The following is a 16,220-nucleotide window of genomic DNA, read 5'->3' on the forward strand; positions in this document are numbered from 1 at the left end:
GTGGAGCAAAGCCCTGTGGGCACTGGGGAAAGGGAATGCTGCTGATCACTCCCATAAAGCAGCATCTTTGGAGAGGTGGAGGAAGGTGCACCCTGCTCCCCCCAACACTGCATGGTACAACACACATGCATGGTGATTTGAGGGAGAAAACAACACCGGCCCGACGTCTGCACCTGCCTTGCCCGGCCCGGCCCTGCCCGGCTCTGTCCTGCCCACGGGCTCCGCAGCTCTGCAGTCCCCCCCGGGGGGGGATGGCCCAGCTCCTCGGGCTGTGGGGGCCTCCGGGGGGCTCACCGAGGCCGTGTGTTCTGACCGCACGTGATAGTCGTGGCCAGCCTTGGATTTGTACTTCTTGCCACAGTGTGGGCAGCTGAACACGGGCTTGTCGGCCTCGGCAAGCTGCTTGCCACACCGCTTCTGGTGGTACTGGTAGCCCATCAGGCTGGAGAAGTTGGCCACGCAACCCTATGGAGATGGGGAGAAGGGGAGGGTTAAGGAGGGCTGGGGTTTCACGTGGCCACGTTGAAAAGGTTGGGGTGCTGTTTCTCCAGGGAGGAACATTCCCGAGGAGCCCACTCTGAAGAGCAGCTCTGCCAACCCATCCTGTCCAAGCGCTGGGGAATTTGACAGTTCCCAAAGAGCCAGGCAAAAGCACAACAGACAATGCCCTGGAGGGATGGGAGGAGCTGTCCCTACCCCGGCACTCCCCGCCCCAACACACGGACAGAGCTCTCTGGACAGACACACAGCAGGCAGCGGGAGGGGAAGGCGCTGAGGATGGGCTGCCTGCACGGACAGCAAAGCACCCGCGGGACAAACCTCTGCCACACGCCTCCCTTACCTGTTCGTGACTTGTCTGCAACCCGCTCGCTCTGGTTTTGGTGTGGTTTGGTTTTATGCTGTGCCCAGGACAGGTTGTGCTCCTTGCTGAACTCAGGAGGCAGAACCTGCCCTCCAGCGCTCCTCAGTCTGCCCTGTGCCCCCCCTCCTGCAGGGCTGTCCTGTTGCTGGAGTGCCCAGAGCCACTGGGACAGGGATTGGGATGGCTGAGCTAAGGTGGAAACGTTGAGCACATGCCAAGGGATGCCTGGAGAGTACATGTCCCCTTCTGCACGGGACTCTCTCCTTCCACTTTTTCACAGAACGAGAAACAAGAATTGTTCTCGTACCTCATTGGGGCATTTCAGTTTTCCCATCTGCTTTAGCACTTTCCTCAGCCTTTCCCGCTCTTCCTGTTCACCAAGTCCAGCGGTTTCCACAGGAACAGGCTGGAAACAAGGAAGTAACAGAAGCGACAGAGTCAACCATTTACTCATGTCCTCTGTGCCAGGAATGGACGGTAAAGCCCTGCCTTGCAGGGAGCTGCCCTGGGCTGGATGGAACCTCTCATTAGGAGAGCTGGATCTCCCACTGCTTTGTTGTTATGTGCTGGATCTGCTCATGCCTTTCTTGTGATTACACCCAAAGGGCCAGCTGAGAAACCCAGGAGCTGTTCCTGCACAGAGGATTCACCAGCAAGACTGGAGAGCAGGAGATTAAGGCACAGGTAAAAGACAAGTCACAACTGGTAAGCATGGGACATGTAGAAATGTAGTTATGCCTTGCCCTAGTATCTCAGAGAAGTACAAAATTTATTCATGATAAATTTTGTGGCTGCTTCTCCCATGCACATTGAAGAGCTAAAGACCAGATTTTGAGATTCGTGCAAGGCAGAACCCGTCAGTCCCAGATTTGCAGGCACATTTTTGGAGGCAGAGCTTTGCCACTCAAAATCCACCTCACCATACTCACCAGGTCTTCCCCATGTTGGGATCTGAAACCCTGTTTTATTTTTTCAGTCCTCTGCTCTACTTATCAGGATCAACATGAGCCTACCTCACTACCTGAGGAGGAAATGCTTTCCTTGGCAGGAAGGAGGAAGGCCACCATCCAGGCTGAGCAGTGTGAAATGCTCCAAAGGTGGATCCCTCCTTTACAAAGATCATGGAGAGAGGACTTTTGATGGAAGGCTTCCTCACCTGCATGGAGAAAGGAGGCACAGGACGAGCACAGCCCAGCTCCCTTACCTTACTGACGTGTTCAGCCATGGTGTGGTAATTCAGCCCAGCTTTGGACTTGAACTGCTTTTTGCAGTGCTGACACTTCAAGGCATCCTGCAGCTGAAGGAATTAAAGGCAAGTCACCAGACAGGCCACATCCTTCCAAGGGCTGCTGTTGCTGCTGCTCAATAACCCCGTGGGTGGCTGTTGCTGCAGCAGTACCCAGTGGTGGGACCCAGCAGGCAACACAGCACCCCTGTTTCCCATCCCAGGCCCTGCCTGCAGCTCAGAGATTTCTCTCTGTTGTCCTGGATACTGTTATCAAACCCACATGCCCCAGTTTTTGGAAAACATTCCATTTTGGATTTAGATTTAAAGCCTCACTGGCAGAGAACATCTGGATCTGGTGTCTTACTCTTCCTGTTAAAGGGTTAGAGAGAGAAGAAGCTTTGATCTACCAATGCCAGTGGACTGTGCTCTGCAGTTCTGTTAAGTGAGAGAGATGCTGGCATACAGTGCAATTTCTGGGTGCCTGAGCTGTGTGAAATTAAGGACACAATCACAGGAGGATATTTTCTACCTCTCATTGCCCTGCTGTTTGACCCAACTCGGCCTCCTGAGTGTGTGGGGAGATGCATTAACTGCACACCCCGAGGTACAAGGGGCACTTGCACAGTGGCTGAATCAGATCTTGACTTTTGCTGGGGCAGGGACCAGAATCTACTGATTCAGGAGGTTCATGCTCTGGGCACCAAGAGACAGAGTATCTCAACAGGGAGCCAGTGCCTGGCCAGCGGTGGTCATTCCTGCTTCTCCTGACAGATGATTGAAGGGAGAGTGGTGAAGGTGAAGCAAGACTGAACTAAAAGCTGAAGAGGCAATGAAGATGGATCTGCAAATCTCTCCTCATTATGGAACTCTGGGAAAATGAAGAATAGACTCACTGCAGTCAATTGGGAGTGACTCATAGTAGCTGCACTTCCATCAGTTAATCTTGTCCCAGACCCAAGCACTTCACCCTAACAAGGTGGATGCTAACAGCTCCTTCACTCATTAGATGCCACTAGCAGCAAATTTGGGATTTACTCCTCTGGTCAACACTTAAAAACATACCATGTCCACATTCCAACAAGCCCTCCCACCAGGGATACCAGGAGAATATAACTGCCCTTGCCTCCTTCAGGCCCAAGCACGTTGCAACCCTCTCCATCCCTTAATTCCTTTCCAAAACCAAAGGAAACAAGTCACAAAGCAGACTGCTTAGTGCAGACTGCTCTTTTTTTTAATAAGAGTTTTGAGAGCCTGCACATCCTTTTCCCATTGTCCAGCTAAGGAATATATCAGTCATTAAAAAGAGGGGTGGCTCTGATAGGGATCCCACATGGCTGTAGCAGCAGGGTCTCACTAAGGTTGTGCCACAGGTTCGTCTCAGAGATGGAATGCTGAGAGCTGGACCTCTGGTCCACACACCTGGAGCTTAGGGACTGTCCTGCCTGGGTTTCCATGAAGCATCCCAGCTCCCAGAGCAGCACAGCCAGCTCTGGCAAGGACTCTCCCTCTCGGGAAGTGTGACAGAACACCCACTCCATGGGCTGGAGCCCGAAATCTTCAGCTGAATATAGGGCTGGCATATTTCCAGCAGAGAAGACACTGCTGACTGCTCCAGCAGAGCCCTGCTCAGCAGGTCATCTGGCTGTGCAGCCTGCACAGAGCCAGCCTGGCCTGGGAGATGCTCCAAAGCAGAAGAAATATGACCAGTGATGGCCAGGATCCCCACTCCACTGAGGCCAGGAGGATATCGGAGGCGGCAGGATTCTGCCCACTGTTGCTGTAGGATGGGGTTTGGGAGGGAGAGCAGCCTCCCACTGCTGTATAAACAGCAATGGCAGGGGAAGCATTTACAGCAAATGAATGTGGAATCAAAGCCCAGCCACATATTTTCAAAGCAGGAGGCATCGATCCCACGTTGGCTTTCTGTGGCGACGACTCCACCAGGTGACGGATGAAGATGTAATCCTGTGCTCTGATGGATGGTGGTGTGACACAGAGACAATTTTTCACTGCACCATTACTGAACTCCTGCATCCTGACAGCCTGCCTGAGCACATCCAGGCTCAGAGTCTCCCTGAGACATGCTCTCATGCAACCAGTTGATCTGGTCTGATACAAGGCAAAGCACACAGTGAAACCCCACAGCCAGGGCTCCAGAGGAGGCCGGATTAGAGACAACCCCAACAATCTCTCCAGCCTTAAAACTATTTGTTTAGCTACTAGAAATACCTGACTCTGTTGAGACACTGGGGCAAAGGGATTCAGAATTGCTGAGAATTAGTGTCCAAATCCCTCTGAGTCAATGCAAGCCAGCCAGCAAGCTGAAGATGACCAACAAGTGTTCTATTAAACACAGTTGAGAAAGGTTTTAGGAGCATCACTGCACATTTGTGAGAGGCAAAGATACACATCCATTACCCCCCAAATCCATGTGTTTGACTGAATAAAGCAAGGCCTTACTTTCTGGCAGACATCCATGTGTTTCTTGAGCCCCACAATAGTTTTCCTGGTTATAACACTGCAGGTTGGACAGGAAACTTCCCCCTTCTCACTGATCTCCCGCTGCCACTGGTCCTCGGGGTTTGCTGGTGAGGGAGAGAAGAGAGGTGTTACATCCAACATGCCTTGGCTGCTTGATTTGAGACGTTGAAAAGCAGTGAAGTGGGAAAGTTTCTGATATTAAAAAAGAGATAGGCTCTCCCAGGCAAAGCCCAAACGGGTCCCACTCTCCTGCAGCTGCCCAAGTAAACTGGGTCACTGGGTCAATTTTATGTGGAGTTACCAGACCTGGTGACCTGGGGAAAGACTCAGGTCTTTCCAACCACTCTGGTATCCTGCACACTGGGAGTTATAAAAAGGTGATGATGCCCCCAGCCACCTGATCCTGCCCTGCTTGGAATAACTTCCCCCTGCCAAATGAAACAATTAGCGGGAGTGAAACAAAGGTGAGTGGCTCAGCTCCATCCGGGCATGTGCCTGGAAAGCTCCTCTGGCAATCCTCTTCCCGACAGACACGGAGGAAGCTGGGGGACTGCTGGCTTCCAGGCATCTGTTTATTTGAATGGCTGTGACTGGCCTTTAAAAAACACAAAATAAGAGATATGTGGGGCCAAAAGCAGCTCCCTGGCCCAGAGTTCACGCCGTGTTCTCAGCAGAGCAGCGCTGGCCTTCCAGCAAGGGAAGCCTGGGCTGAATAAAATCTGCCAAGTGTGTTTATTTGGATGCTCTTGCATGGCTGTGAGATCAGAGAGTCGTTTATTTGAATTTGAAAGCAGTGCAAGGCACTGCAGCTGTGTTTATCTTGCACATCCTGTGTTCCTCCTGCTGTCAGAGCTCTCAGGGAAAGCAAGCAACCTGTGCTGCGTGTAGGCTGCACCTCGAGGCTCAGGGAAAGCATAATTATGCCCAGAGTTATGCACTGGTGTTATTCATGGGAATGATATTAGAAAAATGCCATCATCACATGGGTCACATGCTGACTCACAGTGAAGCCAGGTGGAACTTGGCTCTCAACTCCCAGCACTTTCATCACCTGACCTGGCAGTGAACTGAAGGCAAGGTGCCCCTCAGTACGTCATTTGTGGCAGCACCAACATTTTAGCAGCAGTGGCTGTTTCCACATCTGTGTTTTATCTCAAAAGGGTGGGAGCTGTGTGCTTCTACCTCTGACTTTCTGCTGCTTCTCCTGACAAACCTCCCAGCAAACAACCCACTGGGCCAAGAGGGTGGGGGGACCACGAGCTGAAGGTGAAGGTGGGGATGGAGGCATGAAGACAGGGGCCATGCAGGCTTGGGGTGGTGCACAGAAAAGGAGCTACACTGCACACAGAGCTGCTGCCTGTGCTTTGTCCCCACCAGCCTCACCTGCTGGTGGATGCACAGGTGTTTCCTTCTTCACACCAACTCCTGGAGGTTTCTTTTTCAGCTCTTCCATGTTGGCATTTCCCTCCAGCTTCTTGGCTCGATGAGCTTTTGCTTTGTCCTCTGCTTTGACAAGACCTGTAAAGAAAGAGGATTTTTATTCACTACTTGCTTTAATGCCTTCAGAGCAATTCACATTTAACAGGTAAAAAAATCTTTCCCTCTAAGCCAGGGACACTGAGCTGGCTGCATGTCTGCCAAGGCTGTACATGTAGGCTCAGGTCCATAATTATGACAAGCAATATTTTAACAGCTTGTGGTGTTTTACAAACAGCATCATTTTCCCCAACACAAGTTTATGAACTATGGAAACTCCATGGCAAAGTGAGGTAGGATGCCTCCAGCCAGGCAGACAGGCTGGGAAGAAGGGAATAAGGTGTTTTGCAAGAAACTGAAGGAGGGAATTGGAACAGCAAGTTCAGTGTGTGAAAGGGATGTTCCTGCTGACGTTCCTGCACTGGAAAGGCTGTTTAACTCCCCTAGATCCCCAAATCCATGTGCAGCTCAGCCCTGTGCTTGCGCTTCCACAGAAGGTGCTGGAGGCAATGAGGTGACTGCCAGGTCAGATCCACGTCCCCCTAAACCTGGGGGTTTGACTCTTGCAAACCCAGGGTCTAAATGGACTCAGCACCCCATGATGTGCTGGGGCAGTGACTGCTACATGGAACTTGGGGAGCTTAGGCAAACCCCTGCCCCATCTTCACCTTCCATCTGAGGCACTGGGTCATGGGGACACCTTGTTCTCCAGGAACCCACAGCAGATGGTTCAGTCTCCAGCAGCGCCTCTGTGGGGAGGATAAGGGAAACAAGCCCAGACTTCCCAGGAGCCAGAGGAAAGGAAATCACAGAGACTACATCCAGCCTGCTTGTCAGTGTTCAATTCTTTCAAAGCCATTAGTGCCTCTCCCCCGAGTGCCTCATACTGGAAGGTGCTGCCTCCTGCAGTGCCTGGAAATCTGCTTCCTATTTCTCTGGCTGAACATATCTCATAGTCAGCCTGAATCCAGTTGCTCTCATTCCAGGGATGCTCCAGGATTCCCCCTCCTTCCCAGCCCATTTGAGTGTATTTATGGAGCATGACCAAAGTCCCACTTGCTCTTGCTTTGTCAGGCTGCAGCAGCCAATTCCTGGGCCTCCTCTCAGCAAACATCCCAGCAACATGTCTCCTCTCCCTTGGATTCATTCTCCTGAATGTGGGCGACCAGCCCAGGAGATGGAGGCTGAGGGATGGGTGCGTCACGAGCCTTTCTACGCAGCAGAGCTCTTCCCGACGCCGCTGGAAACGCTGCGACACGCAGCATGGTGGGGTGCTGATGAGGTGATGTTTCTCATATCTCACTGGTGTCAGCAGCTCGTGACTCTTGTGTTACAGATGAACATACCCCGATCCTTTCCTCTGTCCCCTCATTTCCCAGCGCCAGGCTCCGGAGCAGAGCAGACAGGGTTGTTATCAGTCCCAGCTCTGCTGCTGCTTTTCACTCCCTTTATGGCTCGCTCGTGGTAAAAGGTGCCAGATCCTCCAGTGTGAGATCCTCGGGGTTGTCTGGCTCCACCACAGGGAGGGATCTTGGGGAAGGGACTTCCCTGCAAAGCCCTGGGGAGAAGGTACAACCTACAGCTGCCCAGAGCTGTTCTGCATTACCTTTCAGTCCAAATGTCCCCGAGATGGATGGCTGCTCCCCCGTAAACTTCTTAGGAGTTTTCTGTTTCCTTCCTGACTCAAAAGAGAGAAACAGAGAGAGAGATTTGGTCAAATAACTGTACTGCCAGGGGGATTCATCAGTCCCGGGGCATGGGGTGGGCACACACTCCATGTTAGGAGTGGGTCAAAGGCTGTCAAATGAAGCACCCACCCACTAAACACCAACAGACTGCTGCTTCCCACTCCACAAAATCAGCATAAATCTGTTATTCAGGATTAATATAATGAGTGAAAGTGGTGGCTCTATCTAGTGCAAAAGCTAAGCAGTTCCCACATGTGGCTGTGGTGATTTGCTTTGGTGCTGCAAGCAGTGGAACACCAAACCATGATGGGGACAACCACTGCCCTACACTAGCTCAGCAGTGGCCATGGACAGAGAGAGACTCCTCACTCTGTCCCAGTCCTTCAGGAAGATGGGTATGCCAGAACCATTCTGGTTTAACCTCACACACTCAGAGAGAACAGACGGGCTGACATGGCAGCTTGCTGTGCTGCTAGGAATTCAACCCATTTCCAATGCTATCATAGGATTGTTAAAGTTGGAAAGATCTCTAAGATCATTGAATCCAACCATCACACAGGTCCTTTAGAAATATTTCCACCACAGCTGCAACAAGGTTTTAAATTCCAGTGAAGCTGCAAGAAACTGGAGAGCAGGGCAAGTCATCAAGGTCTGTAAACAAGGCTTGGCCATCCTTTGCATTCAGAGACACTCTCAGCAGTATTGGCTGCAGCAGATCCCCTTCCCAAGGGACACCTCCTGAACCAGCGTAGCCCTGGGCTCTAATCTTACTGTGCTTCATCCTCTCAGGGTCTTCCTCCTGCAGCGAGGCCTGGCTGCCCCGCTGCTGCCCGATGTCCTTGCCACTGGAGGATTTGGCTGTGGGGGTGGCAGCTGCCATGGCCTCAGCTGCTGCAATCTGGAACTCCTTGCTCTCCCGGCTCTCTGCCAGGCACTCGCCATTCTCCGCGTGCTCCTGGGCCACGGCTTTTTCCGTCTTTGCCTGTTTGGGATGGATGGTGGGGCAAGCTGAACTCTCAGCAGGTCTAGGGCAAAGCACAGAGGGCTTGTTTAAAGAGGGCTTGTTAGACAAGTGTCCTGACACCTCTCCCCCCTCGCCAGCCCAGGTTGTAGGAATGGAGGCAGGCATGTTCCCCTTCTCCCAACCATCCCCGTGCCACTGCCATGCAGCCCAGCCACAGCCTGGTACCTTTTCTTTCCACTGCTCTTCCCAATGGCCTTGGGCACTTTGTTTTCTGCTTTGCTGGTTGGCACTGGCCGATCCAAGTGATTCCAGAGCCGATGCTTTTCCAGCTGGGTTTTGGAGGTGAAGGCAGCTTCGCAGTATGAGCATGAGTATGTCAGCTTCTCTGAGATTGCACCCTGAGTGGAGCAGGGAGAGGCAGGTGAGCACAGATGTTAGATCACAAAAGAGAGGCATTTTCTGACACAGGTATGAACATAAATCATGTGTAGTACCCTTCTGCACTTCCAAACGATTACCCAAAGTCCACGATCCCTCTGGGCCAGGCCTCACACTGAGCTGCAAGGATCTCAGACCCTCTCACACACACACCTCACAAACTGCTCCTGGCCCACCTCTGCCCTCCCCATTTCCTCATTTTAACCTCATGTTTTTCTTGGTGTTTAAGGCCTGAGAGCAGCTTTACCCTGCAGATGGTAATGCAAGAGCCAGCCATTGGAAAGGACAGACAGTTCTCCAGTCTCCTTACCCCTTGGCAGCGCTGATAGTGGTACTTCAAGCCATAAATGCTGGGGAACTCCAGCCAGCAGCCTGAATTGGGACATTTCACCCGAGAGTGGGCTTTGAATTCGTCCTTCCACTGGTTCATCAGGGGGAGCTGGGAAGAGGAGAAACAAGAGATAGCTGAGTGAAGAGCACCCTGTGCCTGTGTGTGTGCTGATGCATCCCAAGGGAGCTTGGAGAACACATGGAACCTCTGATCACTCCCATCCATCCTTTCCATTTTCCACCACCAGTCATGAAGGGGACCCCAGGGGTGTGTTTCAGTTGTTTCAGTGTATCAGTGCTCACACCAGTGAGAGCTGCTGGGACAGATGCTGCAGACTCCATAGGCTAATGATTTCTGCTGAGGCTTTACCTCGCTGTGCTTCCCAGAGCACACACACACTCCCTACCAGGGTGGGGAATAAATCAGGCCCGAAGTCACCTGGCTGATTTAATCACCCCACATTTCATCTAGTCCATAAATCACCCCATGCCCCTGCTCTCACGACAAACTGCTCCATGTGTTGTCCATGCTACCAGGCAGGAATTAAACTGCACAATTCTGCAGGGAATAAATCACCTCCTTGCCACTGCTGCCGGCTCATTAGCCAAGCCTGACACGACTGTGACAGGATCCAGTCATCTGGACATGGCCCTGGGAAAGCAAGGCTGGAAAGGGGTACAGTTCCTTAACCAGGGTTTTGGAAAATAATGGATGCCTGCATGTAAGGGTTGAGGGACCGAGATCTTGCTCAGCCCAAGACAAGGCTGCTCTGGAGATTAAATTACAGGGAAGGAAGGCTGAAGGTTTAACAGTGCAATAGGGCTGGCTAGAGTGTACAGTGCAGGGCACATCAGACAGAGTGAAGCAGGGAGGGCTCAGGGACTGGAGTGTTTGGGGTCTTACAGGGATGTCTTTCAGCGCCTGGTTCTCAGCCTTGGGTCTTCCTTTCTTCCTGCCTTCAGTTTTGTCACTGGTTGCATTTCCTGCAAACAGACACAGCACAATCACCAGCCGTGCCAGAGGAGCCGCTGTCCCAGTAGTTCTGCTGCCCAGCCCCAGCTTCCTGCTTCCTGCCTTGTGCCCTCAGCTCTAGGCTGGCCATTCTCTGTCCTAGCAAGGATGGAGATGCCCCTCTGGAAGGCAATGGCAGCTCCCCTGCAAATGAGGTGCTGATAAGACGTGACACAGGGAAAAACGGTCTCCTGAACACAGGCGTGTTCATATTGCGGACAGCTGGAGTTCATTCCCTTTAGCAATAAGTTATCCTCCTCTGTTTGCAATTATGGCTTTAATCCCTTCAAGGTAACAGTGGCATCTGGGAAACATTTAGGGCACATGCATTTCCCCACAAAGCCACTGATTTTGGAAGCTCCATCTGAGCGACATCTCTGGGGTCCAACCCTCTTCAGGGGTGCAGGACCCCCTCGGCATCCAGAGTTGCCCTTATCAAGGTAAAGGCAGTGGGATCCTCTCTCTTAGAGGGGATCTGCCCAGCATAAACAGACAGGAGGAAAAATCTCCTTGGGCTTGGAGATTCCTGGATAGAGAAATCAGCCATCCATCAGCGTGACAGCCCTTAGTGTGAGGGTCCCCTGGGGCTTGTACGCTAGCAAGCCTCCATCCCGGGGCCGCGACACAGGAGGCAGCAGATGGCCTGAACTCATTTAAGCCTTTCCATCCTTTGATGTAACACTTAGCTACCAACACGATGAATGGGCGGCGAGACACCCATCTCGTTAAGCCAGACACACGCCTCCCTGAAGGGAGAGACTATCTCCATCCCTCCCCTCCCGCTCCCAGCAACCAGCTCTCAGAGCTGGGGCTTTTTGGCCAGCACAGCCCTCGCTGGTGAGCTGAAGTGAGGAGCAGACACATCGAGACCCAGGCCACCTGTTTTGGCAGCCACACCCCAACTCCTGCCTCTGGGTTTATCCTCTCTGCCCCATCCACCTCCACTGAAAGGACAAATCAGCTCCTTACCCAGCTTGGGCAGCTCTGCCGGTGGGTTTATTCTGGTCTCCGTCCTGCTTTCTTTGCTGGCAGTGGGTTTGTTAGAGCCTGCAGTTTTCCTTCCACCTTTACAGGTATAGGAATCCGCCATCTCTGAAAAAAGCAGGGGAGGCGTTAAAATTCACTCCTCGGAGCTGGGAACAACACATGGTGAAAGCAGGGAGAGCTGCTGGGGAGGGAGGCAAATGAGAAAACCATCACGCAGCCTCAAGATTCCCACAAAGAGAAGAAACGGGACGTGCTTCTGAGTATTTGTTCTACAGTTAAGGCACGCCGCAGACATGGCTGGAAAGCTGCTTTCATTACAGCCTGGCTTCCCCTTCACATACAATGGCAAAGACTTTATTAAAAATTATGGGCTGACTTTGCCCAGAGAAGTAGTGAATAAATGGCTTTTCCTCTTCGTTTATTTCTCCGCTTTCATTTAAGACACCAAAAGCAAAAAAAAAAAAAAAAAAGTGAGTTTTAATGAACAGATGTAATGATAAATTTCCAATTTTCCTTATTAATGGGAAACTGTTATAAACTGAGAATTGTTAATGTTATCTGAATTTTCTGTATTAATAATTCAATTTGGCTTCTCTAAAAATAATGAACGTTAGGAATTATCGCACAAGGCCCACTCTCACTCCTGATGGAAGTGGGCAGTAGGACACCCCTTCATTCAGCAGTGCCAAGAGGAAGCCCACGGCATGACTGGCTCTGCCTCCAGCTTCAAGTTCCTTCTTCCCCTCCTGACAGCACAAGCAAAGGCACATCTGAGGATGGGGGCTGCTCTGGGAGATGCCATATATGGATTTGGAAAAAAGAAGTCCTCCATGCCTCCACAGTGAGAACATCAGGCCCTTGGGAAGAGATTCCTTGGACCACCATCTGGGATGGGATGCTGATGTTCACCCATGCGTTTTTTAAAACATGGATTTGACTCATCACCTGGAATTCCTCCCACATGTTTAGCATCATTCAACTTGAAGGAGCTGATTCCCAAGAGCATCCACACTCATCCTGTCTGTCCTCATGCCCAAAGGATGAAGCAGCATCTCCTGTGTGGCCAGATTGCCAGCCATGCCACCAACATGTGGGACACGAGGGTCTAGCAGTTCTTTCTGAGGTGTCCCCAGGGACTTTCCATGTAGGATCAGGGACTTTCCATGTGGGATGCAGCCCACATGCTCCAAGAGCTGGCAAAAGCTTCCAGCATGTGCTCGGCTGGTGACACATATGTGGTTGTTTGCATGGGCACAAAGGTTAATCGGATCAAGTGAGAAATTCCAGCTTGGCAACTGGCTCTGTGGCATTTGGTGCTGAACATGGGCATTGCTGATTCAACTAATTTGGGCTCTTTTGGTGGGAGAGCTGGGTAGGAGTTTGTAGCCTGCCTGACAGCAGTTCCTTTCTGGAGCAGGCACAGAGAGGGGTCCCTGTGGTTCTTTCCCAAATCACTGCTCCACTCCCACCAGTGTGGGCACTGCTACTGGCCCCAGTCTCCAGGGCCAAAGTGCCAGTGCCCTTCCTTCCCATGCTGTGTCCTGGCACCTCTGAGCAGTCCTCACTCAAGCTGCTCAAAGGAAAAAGGGGAAAAAACAAAAAACAGACTCACGAAAAACCAGTGAAGTGAAAGCTGAAGACAAGATTTCTGTGCTTACAATGGGGTGAAAATCGAGGGGAAACCCACACAACTGACACCTCTATCCAGCCAGGGCTAGTGCCAATTCACCATGGGGGATGGAGCACAGAACTTCCTTGCCTGCCTCGCTGGCCAGCTCGAGGTGACACTCAAAGAGTGACAGTCAGGACAAACCCTGTTGACATCTCTGGTGCTCTCCTCCTTCAACTCATGACACTGCACACCACTGAGCATCCCTCCAACTCTCCCTTCCCAAAACATCCAAAGTGCCCAGCTAAGCTCTGCTCCAGCAGCTGGACACCTCTCATCCCCCTGAACACATTTGTCCCCTCAAAGGAATCCTCTCTACCCAGCTTAAGAGGTTCTGAATCTTCTGTATTTCCACACCAAATACTCCTCTGCATTTTCCCCATTATTTTTTAACCAAAAGAAAAATAAAAATCTCATAAACCTGTCAGCAAGAGCCAAAATCTGCTCCCTGGCCACTGAAACAATCCCAGGGATCACAGAGGAATTGTCCAGGAGACACAGAACAAAAACCAGACCATTGTGGGATTTTTTGGTAACGTTCACACTTCTCACTCATTTTTGAGTAACACACATTGAAAATAGGCAACAGCCTGTGCTCTTCCACACCTTCCTTAAGGTTTTGTTGAAAACTCTTTTGCAACTGGTAATGGGAAGAAAAGGTATCCACAGGTTCTGGTCATAAGCCCGGGGTTGGATGTGATGTGGGAAGGCTGGGCCAAGTAGCATCTTATGAGTTCTCCAGGTCTTTCTAGGTAACTTTTTAGAACTTTGTGGCAACATTTTTGAAACATCTCGTTCCAGGGAAAAAAAGCTCCTGTGAATGCAGGCACCAAAATGTGATGAGTGAAGGCCAAACCAGTATTGCTGGAAGCAAGAGTAAGGAGGAAACCCATGGCTGCGGGAAGGGGGAAGTGACATTTGGGAACGAAAGACACTGTTCCCAAGCCACTGGCAACCCTGTGCAGCTGGAAATTTGGCATAGAATGGGAAAGGGGAAATAATTCCATGCAGAAATGCCTGTTTATTTATTCGGATCAAGCCTGAAGGAGCAAGTGCATAGCCAGGGATGGCTGCAACCCTCTCACAACGTCCTTATGGTTATCAGGGGAAAGTCACCTGCAGACCATGACCCCAAGTTTTCCTGCTGGGATTCCCACCTCAGTTCCAACCCTACAGATGAACTTTGCCACACAACAACTGCCTGGTCACCTGTCAATCTGCTCCACCTACCACCAAGAATCTACCAACAGCTCCAGAAGTACGAAACACCAAAAGCCAAGGGAGCTGCCTGTCCCAGGACAAGCCGTGTGCCAGCAGAGGGGCAATGAGACCAGCACAGGCAGTGAGGCAGTGCCCTTTGGCATCCACACCAGGGATGCCAAAGGGCACTGCCATCCCTGTCACTGTCGGAGGAGCTGTGCTCCCTCCCATGAACTCCTGGCAGAACCGGAGATGCTGGGAAAAACTTGCAGGGAATAAAGACAAGGCAGTGGAGGGAGAGGCTTCCTCTCGAAGAATCGCCCTTGCTGGAGGTTTCCCCAGGAGGCAAGCACGTGGTGGGTGAAGCCCTGTGAGCTGCTGCCTCCCTGAGCACGGCTGGCAGCCGGGCAGCCCGGAGGGACACGGCGCATCCCGTCGCTATCACCCAAACCGAGTGACACCCATCGAGGCTCTCCAGATGGGAGAACCTCACCCGAGGCACGCACACACCGCTCCTGCCGCACATGGCTCTGGCCAGGCGCAGACGAGGCTTTGGAGGGTGTAAAGTTTCTGTTCGAGGCGCGTTATCCCGTCCCTCCCCTCTCCGTCCCCGGGCACTGACATGAAGGGAAAAAAGCCCGCACATGTGTGTCCCCGCACATGCCTGGCAGACAACGAGTCCGCACCGAGCCGCGGGGACTGGGGTGCCCCCTGTCCCGGGGGTCAGTGGGTGGGGGGAGCTCTGCCCGCTGCCGCTGTCACCTCCCGGGCGCGGGGAGCTCTGCCCTGCCGCTCCCGCTGTCACCTCCCGGGCAGAGGGACCTCTGTCCTGTCACCTCCCGGACCGGCCGTGCCACCCGCGTCCCCTCGCTGCCCCTCCCCGCTGTCACCCCGCGGGCAGCGCCTCCCGGGCCTGTCACCCCGCGGGCCCGCGCCCCATCCCCGGGAGGCGGCCGGGGCTTCCCGGCGGCGCGGGGCGGGCCGGGCCCGGCAGGGAGGGCACGGAGGGCCCGGCCCGGCCCGGCCGCGCTCCGGGAGGGGAAGAGCGAGCGGCAAAATGGCGACGCGGCGGCGGGCGGAGCGGAGCGGAGCGGGGCGCGGGGGTCCCCGCAGCGGGGCCGGGCGGGCCGGGGGCCGCTCGGTGCTTACCTCGGCGGGCCGGGCCGCGGTGCGGGGCGCGCAGGGCCGGCACCCCCCGGCCGGCCAGGCGGTGCCGCCCGCCGCCCCCGGGCCGCCGTGCGGGGCTCCCGGCGCGCCCACACCCGCGGCGGCGCCGCGCTCCGCTGCCGCGCTCCCGCCCGCCCCTCGCCGCCGCCGCCGCCGCCGCGGCTCATGCGCGCTCCCCGCCCCGCCCGGCCCAGCCCGGCCCGGCCCGCCCCGCGCTCCTCACCGCCGCCACCGGGCCGCTCCGGCCTCGCCTGGTTCCGGGACCGGCACCGGGATCGGCACCGGGAGGACGGGCGGGGGCGCCGCCCAAGGAGGGCGGGACGGGGCAGCGCCCCCCGGACCGGGCTGACCTGGGCAGGTGCGGCCGGAGCCCGGTGCGGGCAGGGCTGCGCTGCGCTGCCTCCGCGGGATGCGGGCAGAGCTGCCCTCCGCACCTCCGGGCTGTTTGGCCTCCGTCGCACCCGCCGGGGTGCGGGCAGCGTGTCCTGCCCGCCGTCCTGCCCTCCAGGGTGCAGGCGCTGAGCGTCCTGCCTGCCATCTTCCCCTCCAGCGTGCCCCCCCTGCGGTCCTGCCCTCCAGGTCGTAGGCAGGACGCCTTTCCCTTTACCCTGTTCTCCAGGATGCAGACAGGATGACTTGCTTGTCATTCTGCCAAGCAAGGTGCCCTGCCCGTTATCCTTTCCTCCAGGGCGTCCTGGCCATCATCCTACCTTCCAAG

At 53.9% G+C, this 16,220-nt stretch overlaps 1 protein-coding gene across 4 annotated transcripts in view; it reads right to left on the reverse strand.

Moving 5' to 3' along the window:
• Nucleotides 1–15,747, reverse strand: part of ZNF512B (zinc finger protein 512B) — a 30,123-nt gene extending 14,376 nt beyond the window's left edge. The window contains exons 1-12 of one of the 4 annotated variants that reach the window (XM_050982119.1): nt 15,726–15,747; nt 11,449–11,571; nt 10,372–10,451; nt 9,448–9,576; nt 8,925–9,097; nt 8,507–8,760; nt 7,654–7,725; nt 5,955–6,089; nt 4,551–4,675; nt 2,067–2,159; nt 1,170–1,268; nt 178–465 (exon numbers count right to left, since the gene is read on the reverse strand). In XM_050982119.1, coding sequence (XP_050838076.1) covers nt 178–465; nt 1,170–1,268; nt 2,067–2,159; nt 4,551–4,675; nt 5,955–6,089; nt 7,654–7,725; nt 8,507–8,760; nt 8,925–9,097; nt 9,448–9,576; nt 10,372–10,451; nt 11,449–11,569 — 1,569 coding nt within the window. In that variant the 5' untranslated portion in view covers nt 11,570–11,571; nt 15,726–15,747. Of the gene's footprint in view, nt 1–177; nt 466–1,169; nt 1,269–2,066; nt 2,160–4,550; nt 4,676–5,954; nt 6,090–7,653; nt 7,726–8,506; nt 8,761–8,924; nt 9,098–9,447; nt 9,577–10,371; nt 10,452–11,448; nt 11,572–15,484; nt 15,619–15,725 lie in introns of those variants that run through there. The other 3 variants (XM_050982121.1, XM_050982118.1, XM_050982120.1) reach the window with 3 other exon arrangements.
• Nucleotides 15,748–16,220: the final 473 nt, after the last annotated feature.

This window comes from Serinus canaria, chromosome 20 (genome assembly GCF_022539315.1).
Source record: "Serinus canaria isolate serCan28SL12 chromosome 20, serCan2020, whole genome shotgun sequence".
NCBI classification, from domain to species: Eukaryota; Metazoa; Chordata; class Aves; order Passeriformes; family Fringillidae; genus Serinus; species Serinus canaria.